We start from the raw sequence: 12,706 nt of genomic DNA, 5'->3' as shown, positions 1-12,706 counted from the left end.
ACAGAACTAAAAGACTGGACAACTGTTTTCATAACTAATGGTGGACAATATACTGAACATCTCCGGGAAAAAGCAATGCCTTTGGCCATTTTAGACACAATGTGGTCAATCTGATCAGCCCAAGTGAGCTGACTATCCAGCTTCACACCCAAGAGTTTAGTCTGACTCACCTGCTCTACCACTGATGTATCAATAATTAGATTTAAGTTGCAAGGCTTGCCAAGCATACGTTTAGTACCAAACTATACATTTAGTTTTAGATATATTGAGAGCTAATTTATTAAGTTTCACCCAATTTGTAATGGCATTAAGTTCATTCTGCAAGGTACAACTTATGTCAGTTATTGTAGGTGATGCATAAAACATTGTAGCATCATCTGCATAAAGTACAACATCTGCTCTTGAAACAGCATCTGACAGATCATTAACAAACATAGAAAACAACAATGGACCCAAACAGGTGCCCTGAGGAATACCACATGACAACTGTTTACAATCAGAAAAGCTCCCGTTGAAAAATACCCGCTGACTTCTACCAATGCAGTGTTGGTGGAGTGTCCTGGCTTATAAGCATGCTGTGAATTGGAGAGCAAATTATTTGCTATATCCAAAGGTTTAGTGATTATTTCTGCTGCTGTTTCCAAATACATATTAGAACATTTTGTTTTTTTACACATTATTTCATTTATAACTTTCCACAATTGCTTGCTATTATTTGATGAGTTACTAATCTTTTGGATAAAATATATTTTCTTTTTTAATCTATTTAACTTTGTCACTTTATTTCTCAACTTACAATAATACCTTTCATCCATATGACTTTTAGATTTTAGAGTTTCAGCTTTGGCATTATCCCTTTCCCTAATTATAGATTTTAGACATCTAACCAAGGAGCATTTTTGCTTTTTATCGACCTTTTTCTAATTGTTGCATGTTTGTCAACTATTTTCACAAACCTATCCATAAAAATACGCAAAGAAGCATTAACATCCTCCTCGTCACAAACCGCCGACCAAGTGGACCTTTCAACATCTTCCACAAACGCATTAGGATCGAACGTTTTATAAGACCTACGATAGACAATCCTTGCACCAAATTTAGGCAATTTAGTTTTCTTTGTTGTGATGATTAAATTATGATCACTGCATCCTACTCCAACTGAGATGACATGTGAACACAACTCATACACATTTGTAAAATCGTGGTCAATGCATGTTGATTTAAATTTACCATTCAAAGAAATTCTTGTGGGTTGTATAACAATCTGCTTAAGGTTAGAAGCATTAGTTATAGTAATCATCTTTCTACATAAATAACACTTCTTTGAAAACCAATCAATGTTGAAATCAGATGCCTTCTCAATGTTATCACATATCTTTTCCAAGTAATCTACATTTGAACTGGGAGGTCGGTAACAGCAGCCCACTAAAATGGGTTTGTTAAACTGAATATTTAACTGTAACCATATCATTTCAATATCGCTGCCCATCAAATCTTCCCTTTGGAGTGATTGCAATATTTTCGCTAATATAGAATGCAACACCCCCACCATTTTGATTTCTATCTTTTCTAAATAGTCTGTACCCCTCAACAGCTAGCTGTGAATTATCAAAACTGTGGTCTAAGTGTGTTTCTGATAAGGCCAATACATGAATCCCATTGGAACAGATGTTTATAATTTCATGAACCTTATTTCTGAGACTACAAATGTTCAAATGAGCTAATACTAAACCTTTCTTAGGCAAGTTTGAAAGTAAATTTTTCATATTAATAAGATTAAAACATCAAAACAAAAACATCAGGATAAGAATCTAAATAAAGTTCATGTGCAGTTATTCAGATGCTTGCTTTTGTCCATTTGCCGGCCAAATTATAAGCTTATCATAACCTAAAAGCTGGCTCTTTCACCTTTCTCTCTTGCCTCTTTCAGTTTTGGTAGCAGTTCACGTCTCTGCTGCACCAAATCAGAAAAGTCTTCATTGATATAAATGTTTGTACCCTTTAATTTCTTGGTGGAAGAAAGGATGCGCTGTCGGTCTTTAAATCTAAGAATCTTCACAAGAATTTTTCTTGGCTTTCTTCCCTCATGGAATTGGCCAATCCGGTGGACCCTTTCCATCTCAATTGTAGAACTATCCAGACCCAAATTATTAGACAGCATTTGTTGGATTTGTTGCCTTTTTCCTCCGCGATCCCAGCCCAGCTCGCACTAGACATGCAGTCTAGTGATGCGCGGGTCGGGGTTTTTCTCCAACTCGCGGGTCCCGCTTTTATGAAATTATTTGGCCCGCCCCAGCCCGCAAATAAAGTAACATTTCTTTACCCACCCCGCCCCGCACATCGAGGACATCACGGAAGATACGTTGCTACTTAAACCTTCGTATTGTAACCTTATCAAAGAACCTAATAAAATATGAAAATATATATTCCAAATATTTATTATAGGCTATATGAAATTGCACTTGTGATGGTTCGTCCGTGAACTAATCTTTTAGGTGAACGGATCGTTCTCGTTCAGGTAATCCACTGACTCATTTCTCGTTCACTGAAGTTCCTCCCTCCACAGCAGCGCGCGAGCGGAGAAGCGCGAGCACGGCGCTATTAGCAGCGCATGCGCAGCTCGTGAACAATACTCTAGTGTCTTGTCGGTGTGCCTAAAGCCATCTTTCCCAACCATTTTCTGCTGCAGCACAGTTTTGATCAGTAAAAAATCCCATGGCACTCCATTAAGCACTGAAATATACCAAAAAGTAAGTAAAAATTAACTAAAGTATAAGAAAACCCTGTACCGATTCAAACATCGGTCCTATATTAACCAGTGCACTGTGAGCGAGCTGAGATCCGTCTCCAGACGGTGTATGAAGGAGAGTGGAGTGATGAGGTTTACTCACAAGCTCTTTTGAATGCTGTTCAATGTAGGGCTGGGAAAATAAATCGATGCATCGTGAATCGAGAAATGCTTCAGCAAATGATTCGATTCTGAGATTTTCCGAATGCATCGCGATTCTTTCTTGAATTGATTCTGAGATTAGTTTTGAACAGCTGATGGCACTGCATGCTTTAGAAACACTTGTACTCTGTTCGTTTCCAAATAATTACAGACACTTGAACCTAAAAAATTCATTCATAAAATTCGAAAGGTTGAAGCGAATTACAAAGGTGTTCACAGTGGGCTGTGTTTACATTACTCTTGCATCATAAAAGCATCCTTAGATGAAGTGAAATTACATGACTCAGCCGAATGCACAAGCACTCTTTAGCGCTCTTCTTCATGAGCATTTAAGTGTGCGGATAAAAACTAGATTAGAGCGCCATCTGCTGTTAAAATCTAAGCTCAGAATCTCGATGCATTCTGAAAATCTATGAATCGATCCACGAATCGATTCTACATCGATTTATCTTCCCAGCCCTAGTTCATTGGTTTAATATTTGTAAGACCCACAAACAGAGCTGAGCAACAGAGAGAGAGTGTGCTGAAGACTCAGATGAGGTTTGACTGACAGACATCTGTAATGTGTTCAGGCTGTTGCTGTGGGACTGTGATGAATGCTCGTACAGTTACTACATCGAGGTGTCCACCAACCAGCAGCAGTGGACCAAAGTGCTGGACCGGACCAAAGTGGCCTGCCGGTGATCTGACCATCCTCTGCAGCACTACACACACTCACACTGACAATTAGTGCAGATTATTAAATACCTTTGATTCATTTGTGGATTTGTTAACTCTTTCCCTGCCACCATTTTTGAAAAAAAGTTGCCAGCCACTGCCAGCGATTTTGATGATTTTTACTTCAATTTAATGGCCTCCAGTTTATTTTGCTGAATGAATATTTGAGTGCACAATACACCAAAATAAATATCAGAGCGTTTACTTAAAAAAAAAAAAAAGAGTCCGTTTTATTCGATCTTAAAGCCTTTTTTATCAACACTTGAATATAGGTAGGTTTCATAAAAATGCATAATTCTGAGCCAAAAGTTGTGAAAATCAAATTTTTATTAAAAACTACATCTGGATAATATTCAGTCTGATTATCAAAGCATAAATCCAGTAAGTCGCTTCCATCAACACCTACTGTACAAAGCTTGCACAGACATATATCACTTCCTGGATCAACATTTTACTCCATAACATCATGCAGTTTAGATTTATGTGCTGTCTATTGCTGATGATTGCATTATATTTAATATGCATCTGTTTACATGAAAGATCACGGTTTCTCCTTCCTGTTCATGTGTGCTTGTGTTCGGGAGGTTTTGTACTCATTCAGAAGTGTGTAATAGCGCCCCCGAGTGTACAACAGTGAAAACACAAAAAGCTGTAAAAATTTGTCTTTGGCGGGATAACTCTGGCAGGGAAAGAGTTAAATAAATGTGATTTCCCACTAAATGTAGATTTCAGTGAAACTGTGTTTTTTAAAGAGTGCATCAGGTTTGTATGTTTCACGTGCGTCTCTGTCTCTGTGATGCGTCAGATCCTGGCAGGTGCTGAGCTTTGACAAGCATGCAGCGGCATTCGTCCGGATCGTGGGAACTCACAACACTGCTAATGAGGTGAGAGCGCGTGTGGAGGAACTCTGCTCAACACAAGCGTCTGTGTCTCTGACCTCTTTCCCATGAACCCTGCAGGTCTTTCACTGTGTGCACTTTGAGTGTCCAGGAGCCGCTCCGTCCCGCACACAGCCCTCGTGATGCTCCTCACTCTTCATCATCATCATCACACCTGCACTTCCTGAAGACTTCCATTTACTTCATCTGCACTGACCAGGTCTTATTGCTTGATTCTGTTGTTTTATGTGTTATTTATTAGATTGTTTGCTTATTATTGTAAATGTCAGTTGATCTGAAGCATATTTATTCAAATAAGAACTTGTTTTCTCTTGTAATATATTCAGTTTTGGAGATGGCATTGCACTATAACATTGGTAATAGACTCAAACACTTATTTTTAATTAGTTTTAAATTAGATCCATCCAAGCTATTATTAAACATAGTATCTGATCCCAACTGAATCGAAGAATACGTGATATGTCATTCTGCTCAGTGTTGTACTTCTAGACTTTTTTTATGTACTGTGGCTAACACACTTGAAATAATTGTTTGATACTGACCTCTCTGAACATCACTGTCTTCCAGAGTCTGTGTGTTTGTTCTGGGCTCTGATGCTGCTCACACACACACACGCGGTTTGTGAGGCTGTAAATAGCCTAAGGTCATTTTGAAGCTGTGCGTGTTTCTCTGGGTTTGTATCTGCTGAACTCAATAAAGTGTTGGTTTTCTAAAATGTGCTCTCTAATGATTTACAGTGTTTTGAGTTTAGCCAGTGTCTGGCACCCTGTTCTGTGTTGATCAGTCGACCCAGAGTCAGACTTTAGGGGACATTCAGAGACTGGATCTTCTTCCAGGAGCTCCGATCACAGAAGTGATCACATTGTAATCTACAATCCTTGTAGATCACACAACAGCATAAACGACCAGAGAACTGCACTAATAGCAGTTTGCAGCAGCCAAATACATTGACATTTTTGCATTTAGCAGACGCTTTTATCCTTACAGTGCATTCAGGCTATACATTGTTTTTATCAGTATGTGTGTTCTCTGGAAATCAAACACAATACCTTTTGTGCTGCTATCACAATGCTCTACCACTGAGCCACAGGAACAAATGACTCCTCTCACAACTTTCACAAGTTTAACAACACCTACTGGTGGTTTTAATATCACATAAAGGTACCTTTAAATTTGCTGCATTAAACAGTGTGTAAATGCATGTAAGTGACACTTCAGGTGCAGCTTCTGTGTTTCCTCTGTACTGCAAAGATACATTCTGTTGATGCTGATTTAATTTGCTTGGTAACAATACAAATGAATTTGACTCAATAGATGGTCCACACTTTTAGAAAAAAATGGCTTGAAAGTAAATAAAAACTTTATAAACAATATATAATTATTATTTCTTTTTTTGAGTGAGCGGAAGGCTTGAGTGAGCGGAGGACTAAAGTGAGCGGAGGACTAAAGTGAGCGGAGGACTAGAGTGAGCCGAGGCCTAGAGTGAGCGGAGGACTAAAGTGAGCCAAGGCCTTGAGTGAGCGGAGGACTAAAGTGAGCCAAGGCCTTGAGTGAGCGGAGGACTAAAGTGAGCCGAGGCTTTGAGTGAGCGGACGACTAGAGTGAGCAGAGGCCTAGAGTGAACCACGGCCTTGAGTGAGCGGAGGACTACAGTGAGCCACGGCCTTGAGTGAGCGGAGGCCTTGAGTGAGCGGAGGACTAAAGTGAGCCGAGGCTTTGAGTGAGCGGAGGACTAAAGTGAGCGGAGGACTAAAGTGAGCCGAGGCTTTGAGTGAGCGGAGGACTAAAGTGAGCGGAGGACTAAAGTGAGCCGAGGCTTTGAGTGAGCGGAGGACTAAAGTGAGCCGAGGCTTTGAGTGAGCGGAGGACTAAAGTGAGCCAAGGCCTTGAGTGAGCGGAGGACTAAAGTGAGCGGAGGACTAAAGTGAGCCGAGGCTTTGAGTGAGCGGAGGACTAAAGTGAGCCACGGCCTTGAGTGAGCGGAGGACTAAAGTGAGCCACGGCCTTGAGTGAGCGGAGGACTAAAGTGAGCCACGGCCTTGAGTGAGCGGAGGACTAGAGTGAGCGGAGGCCTTGAGTGAGCGGACGACTAGAGTGAGCAGAGGCCTAGAGTGAACCACGGCCTTGAGTGAGCGGAGGACTACAGTGAGCCACGGCCTTGAGTGAGCGGAGGACTACAGTGAGCCACGGCCTTGAGTGAGCGGAGGCCTAGAATGAGCCGAGGCTTTGAGTGAGCGGAGGCCTAGAGTGAGCCGAGGCCTAGAGTGAGCGGAGGACTACAGTGAGCCACGGCCTTGAGTGACTGGAGGCCTTGAGTGAGCGGAGGCCTAGAATGAGCCACGGCCTTGAGTGAGCGGAGGACTAGAGTGAGCCGAGGCCTAGAGTGAGCGGAGGACTACAGTGAGCCACGGCCTTGAGTGAGCGGAGGACTACAGTGAGCCACGGCCTTGAGTGAGCGGAGGACTAAAGTGAGCCAAGGCCTTGAGTGAGCGGAGGACTAAAGTGAGCCGAGGCTTTGAGTGAGCGGAGGACTAAAGTGAGCCACGGCTTTGAGTGAGCGGAGGACTAAAATGAGGCAAGGCTTTGAGTGAGCGGAGGCCTTGAGTGAGCGGAGGACTAGAGTGAGCGGAGGCTTTGAGTGAGCGGAGGACTAAAGTGAGCAGAGGCTTTGAGTGAGCGGAGGACTAAAGTGAGCCGAGGCTTTGAGTGAGCGGAGGACTAAAGTGAGCCACGGCTTTGAGTGAGCGGAGGACTAAAATGAGGCAAGGCTTTGAGTGAGCGGAGGCCTTGAGTGAGCGGAGGACTAGAGTGAGCGGAGGCTTTGAGTGAGCGGAGGCTTTGAGTGAGCCGAGGACTAGAGTGGGCGGAGGCCTTGAGTGGGCGGAGGCCTTGAGTGGGCGGAGGCCTTGAGTGAGCGGAGGCCTTGAGTGAGCGGAGGCCTTGAGTGAGCGGAGGACTAGAGTGAGCGGAGGACTAGAGTGAGCGGAGGACTAAAGTGAGCCACGGCCTAGAGTGAGCCACGGCCTAGAGTGAGCGGAGGACTAGAGTGAGCGGAGACTTTGAGTGAGCGGAGGACTAAAGTGAGCCACGGCCTTGAGTGAGCGGAGGCCTTGAGTGAGCGGACGGCTAGAGTGAGCGGAGGCCTTGAGTGAGCGGAGGCCTTGAGTGAGCGGAGGCCTTGAGTGAGCGGAGGCCTTGAGTGAGCGGAGGCCTTAAGTGAGCGGAGGCCTAGAGTGAGCGGAGGCCTAGAGTGAGCGGAGGCATAGAGTGAGCGGAGGACTAAAGTGAGCCACGGCCTAGAGTGAGCGGAGGACTAGAGTGAGCGGAGACTTTGAGTGAGCGGAGGACTAAAGTGAGCCACGGCCTTGAGTGAGCGGAGGCCTTGAGTGAGCGGACGGCTAGAGTGAGCGGAGGTCTAGAGTGGGCGGAGGCCTTGAGTGGGCGGAGGCCTTGAGTGGGCGGAGGCCTTGAGTGAGCGGAGGCCTTGAGTGAGCGGAGGCCTTGAGTGAGCGGAGGCCTAGAGTGAGCGGAGGCCTTGAGTGAGCGGAGGCCTTGAGTGAGCGGAGGACTAAAGTGAGCCACGGCCTTGAGTGAGCGGAGGCCTTGAGTGAGCGGACGACTAGAGTGAGCGGAGGCTTTGAGTGAGCGGAGGCCTTGAGTGAGCCACGGCCTTGAGTGAGCGGAGGCCTTGAGTGAGCGGAGGCCTAGAATGAGCCGAGGCTTTGAGTGAGCCGAGGCCTAGAGTGAGCCGAGGCCTAGAGTGAGCGGAGGACTACAGTGAGCCACGGCCTTGAGTGACTGGAGGCCTTGAGTGAGCGGAGGCCTAGAATGAGCCACGGCCTTGAGTGAGCGGAGGCCTTGAGTGAGCGGAGGCCTTGAGTGAGTGGAGGCCTAGAGTGAGCGGAGGCCTTGAGTGAGCGGAGGCTTTGAGTGAGCGGAGGACTAAAGTGAGCCACGGCCTTGAGTGAGCGGAGGCCTTGAGTGAGCGGACGACTAGAGTGAGCGGAGGCTTTGAGTGAGCGGAGGCCTAGAGTGAACCACGGCCTTGAGTGAGCGGAGGCCTTGAGTGAGCCACGGCCTTGAGTGAGCGGAGGCCTTGAGTGAGCGAAGGCCTTGAGTGAGCGGAGGCCTAGAGTGAGCCAAGGCCTTGAGTGAGCGGAGGACTAAAGTGAGCCAAGGCCTTGAGTGAGCGGAGGACTAAAGTGAGCCGAGGCTTTGAGTGAGCGGACGACTAGAGTGAGCAGAGGCCTAGAGTGAACCACGGCCTTGAGTGAGCGGAGGACTACAGTGAGCCACGGCCTTGAGTGAGCGGAGGCCTTGAGTGAGCGGAGGACTAAAGTGAGCCGAGGCTTTGAGTGAGCGGAGGACTAAAGTGAGCCAAGGCCTTGAGTGAGCGGAGGACTAAAGTGAGCGGAGGACTAAAGTGAGCCGAGGCTTTGAGTGAGCGGAGGACTAAAGTGAGCGGAGGACTAAAGTGAGCCGAGGCTTTGAGTGAGCGGAGGACTAAAGTGAGCCGAGGCTTTGAGTGAGCGGAGGACTAAAGTGAGCCAAGGCCTTGAGTGAGCGGAGGACTAAAGTGAGCGGAGGACTAAAGTGAGCCGAGGCTTTGAGTGAGCGGAGGACTAAAGTGAGCCACGGCCTTGAGTGAGCGGAGGACTAAAGTGAGCCACGGCCTTGAGTGAGCGGAGGACTAGAGTGAGCGGAGGCCTTGAGTGAGCGGACGACTAGAGTGAGCAGAGGCCTAGAGTGAACCACGGCCTTGAGTGAGCGGAGGACTACAGTGAGCCACGGCCTTGAGTGAGCCACGGCCTTGAGTGAGCGGAGGCCTAGAATGAGCCGAGGCTTTGAGTGAGCGGAGGCCTAGAGTGAGCCGAGGCCTAGAGTGAGCGGAGGACTACAGTGAGCCACGGCCTTGAGTGACTGGAGGCCTTGAGTGAGCGGAGGCCTAGAATGAGCCACGGCCTTGAGTGAGCGGAGGACTAGAGTGAGCCGAGGCCTAGAGTGAGCGGAGGACTACAGTGAGCCACGGCCTTGAGTGAGCGGAGGACTACAGTGAGCCACGGCCTTGAGTGAGCGGAGGACTAAAGTGAGCCAAGGCCTTGAGTGAGCGGAGGACTAAAGTGAGCCGAGGCTTTGAGTGAGCGGAGGACTAAAGTGAGCAGAGGCTTTGAGTGAGCGGAGGACTAAAGTGAGCCGAGGCTTTGAGTGAGCGGAGGACTAAAGTGAGCCACGGCTTTGAGTGAGCGGAGGACTAAAATGAGGCGAGGCTTTGAGTGAGCGGAGGACTAGAGTGAGCGGAGGCTTTGAGTGAGCGGAGGCTTTGAGTGAGCGGAGGCTTTGAGTGAGCCACGGCCTTGAGTGAGCGGAGGCCTTGAGTGAGCGGAGGCCTTGAGTGAGCGGAGGCCTTGAGTGAGCGGAGGCCTTGAGTGAGCGGAGGACTAGAGTGAGCGGAGGCCTTGAGTGAGCGGACGACTAGAGTGAGCAGAGGCCTAGAGTGAACCACGGCCTTGAGTGAGCGGAGGACTACAGTGAGCCACGGCCTTGAGTGAGCCACGGCCTTGAGTGAGCGGAGGCCTAGAATGAGCCGAGGCTTTGAGTGAGCGGAGGCCTAGAGTGAGCCGAGGCCTAGAGTGAGCGGAGGACTACAGTGAGCCACGGCCTTGAGTGACTGGAGGCCTTGAGTGAGCGGAGGCCTAGAATGAGCCACGGCCTTGAGTGAGCGGAGGACTAGAGTGAGCCGAGGCCTAGAGTGAGCGGAGGACTACAGTGAGCCACGGCCTTGAGTGAGCGGAGGACTACAGTGAGCCACGGCCTTGAGTGAGCGGAGGACTAAAGTGAGCCAAGGCCTTGAGTGAGCGGAGGACTAAAGTGAGCCGAGGCTTTGAGTGAGCGGAGGACTAAAGTGAGCAGAGGCTTTGAGTGAGCGGAGGACTAAAGTGAGCAGAGGCTTTGAGTGAGCGGAGGACTAAAGTGAGCCACGGCTTTGAGTGAGCGGAGGACTAAAATGAGGCGAGGATTTGAGTGAGCGGAGGCCTTGAGTGAGCGGAGGACTAGAGTGAGCGGAGGCTTTGAGTGAGCGGAGGCTTTGAGTGAGCCACGGCCTTGAGTGAGCGGAGGCCTTGATTGGGCGGAGGCCTTGAGTGAGCGGAGGCCTTGAGTGAGCGGAGGCCTTGAGTGAGCGGAGGACTAGAGTGAGCGGAGGACTAAAGTGAGCCACGGCCTAGATTGAGCGGAGGACTAGAGTGAGCGGAGACTTTGAGTGAGCGGAGGACTAAAGTGAGCCACGGCCTTGAGTGAGCGGAGGCCTTGAGTGAGCGGAGGCCTTGAGTGAGCGGACGGCTAGAGTGAGCGGAGGCCTTGAGTGAGCGGAGGCCTTGAGTGAGCGGAGGCCTAGAGTGAGCGGAGGCCTAGAGTGAGCGGAGGCCTAGAGTGAGCGGAGGCCTTGAGTGAGCGGAGGCCTTGAGTGAGCGGAGGCCTTGAGTGAGCGGAGGACTAGAGTGAGCGGAGGACTAAAGTGAGCCACGGCCTAGAGTGAGCGGAGGACTAGAGTGAGCGGAGGACTAGAGTGAGCGGAGACTTTGAGTGAGCGGAGGACTAAAGTGAGCCACGGCCTTGAGTGAGCGGAGGCCTTGAGTGAGCGGAGGCCTTGAGTGAGCCACGGCCTTGAGTGAGCGGAGGTCTAGAGTGGGCGGAGGTCTAGAGTGGGCGGAGGCCTTGAGTGGGCGGAGGCCTTGAGTGAGCGGAGGCCTTGAGTGAGCGGAGGCCTTGAGTGAGTGGAGGCCTAGAGTGAGCGGAGGCTTTGAGTGAGCGGAGGACTAAAGTGAGCCACGGCCTTGAGTGAGCGGAGGCCTTGAGTGAGCGGATGACTAGAGTGAGCGGAGGCTTTGAGTGAGCGGAGGCCTAGAGTGAACCACGGCCTTGAGTGAGCCGAGGCCTTGAGTGAGCCACGGCCTTGAGTGAGCGGAGGCCTTGAGTGAGCGGAGGCCTAGAATGAGCGGAGGCCTAGAATGAGCCGAGGCTTTGAGTGAGCGGAGGCCTAGAGTGAGCCGAGGCCTAGAGTGAGCGGAGGACTACAGTGAGCCACGGCCTTGAGTGACTGGAGGCCTTGAGTGAGCGGAGGCCTAGAATGAGCCACGGCCTTGAGTGAGCGGAGGCCTTGAGTGAGTGGAGGCCTAGAGTGAGCGGAGGCCTTGAGTGAGCGGAGGACTAAAGTGAGCCACGGCCTTGAGTGAGCGGAGGCCTTGAGTGAGCGGACGACTAGAGTGAGCGGAGGCTTTGAGTGAGCGGAGGCCTAGAGTGAACCACGGCCTTGAGTGAGCGGAGGCCTTGAGTGAGCCACGGCCTTGAGTGAGCGGAGGCCTTGAGTGAGCGGAGGCCTAGAATGAGCGGAGGCCTAGAATGAGCCGAGGCTTTGAGTGAGCGGAGGCCTAGAGTGAGCCGAGGCCTAGAGTGAGCGGAGGACTACAGTGAGCCACGGCCTTGAGTGACTGGAGGCCTTGAGTGAGCGGAGGCCTAGAATGAGCCACAGCCTTGAGTGAGCGGAGGACTAGAGTGAGCCGAGGCCTAGAGTGAGCGGAGGACTACAGTGAGCCACGGCCTTGAGTGAGCGGAGGACTACAGTGAGCCACGGCCTTGAGTGAGCGGAGGACTACAGTGAGCCACGGCCTTGAGTGAGCGGAGGCCTTGAGTGAGCGGAGGCCTACAGTGAGCCGAGGCCTAGAGTGAGCGGAGGACTACAGTGAGCGGAGGCCTTGAGTGAGCGGAGGCCTAGAGTGAGCGGAGGCCTAGAGTGGGCGGAGACCTAGAGTGGGCGGAGGCCTAGAGTGGGCGGAGGCCTAGAGTGGGCGGAGGCCTTGAGTGGGCGGAGGCCTTGAGTGGGCGGAGGCCTAGACTGGGCGGAGGCCTTGAGTGGGCGGAGGCCTTGAGTGGGCGGAGGCCTTGAGTGAGCGGAGGCCTTGAGTAGGCGGAGGCCTTGAGTGGGCGGAGGCCTTGAGTGGGCGGAGGCCTAGAGTGGGCGGAGGCCTAGAGTGGGCGGAGGCCTTGAGTGGGCGGAGGCCTTGAGTGGGCGGAGGCCTAGAGTGGGCGGAGGCCTAGAGTGGGTGGACTCTTGACCCCGGGCTAGACTCTGCTTAGTCCACAG

General features: G+C 50.1%; 1 protein-coding gene across 2 annotated transcripts in view; it reads left to right on the top strand.

The window, feature by feature from the left end:
• The window catches only part of LOC132092825 (BTB/POZ domain-containing protein 9-like), a 27,230-nt gene extending 21,949 nt beyond the window's left edge, over positions 1–5,281 (top strand). The window contains exons 8-10 of one of the 2 annotated variants that reach the window (XM_059499257.1): positions 3,523–3,630; positions 4,473–4,551; positions 4,627–5,281. In XM_059499257.1, coding sequence (XP_059355240.1) covers positions 3,523–3,630; positions 4,473–4,551; positions 4,627–4,689 — 250 coding nt within the window. In that variant the 3' untranslated portion in view covers positions 4,690–5,281. The remainder of the gene's footprint in view (positions 1–3,522; positions 3,631–4,472; positions 4,552–4,626) is intronic. The other variant, XM_059499258.1, reaches the window with a different exon arrangement.
• Positions 5,282–12,706: the final 7,425 nt, after the last annotated feature.

Source organism: Carassius carassius, chromosome 18 (assembly GCF_963082965.1).
Source record: "Carassius carassius chromosome 18, fCarCar2.1, whole genome shotgun sequence".
NCBI lineage: Eukaryota > Metazoa > Chordata > Actinopteri > Cypriniformes > Cyprinidae > Carassius > Carassius carassius.
Note: the sequence above shows the minus strand (reverse complement) of the source record. Positions and strands in the feature narration are given on the sequence as shown.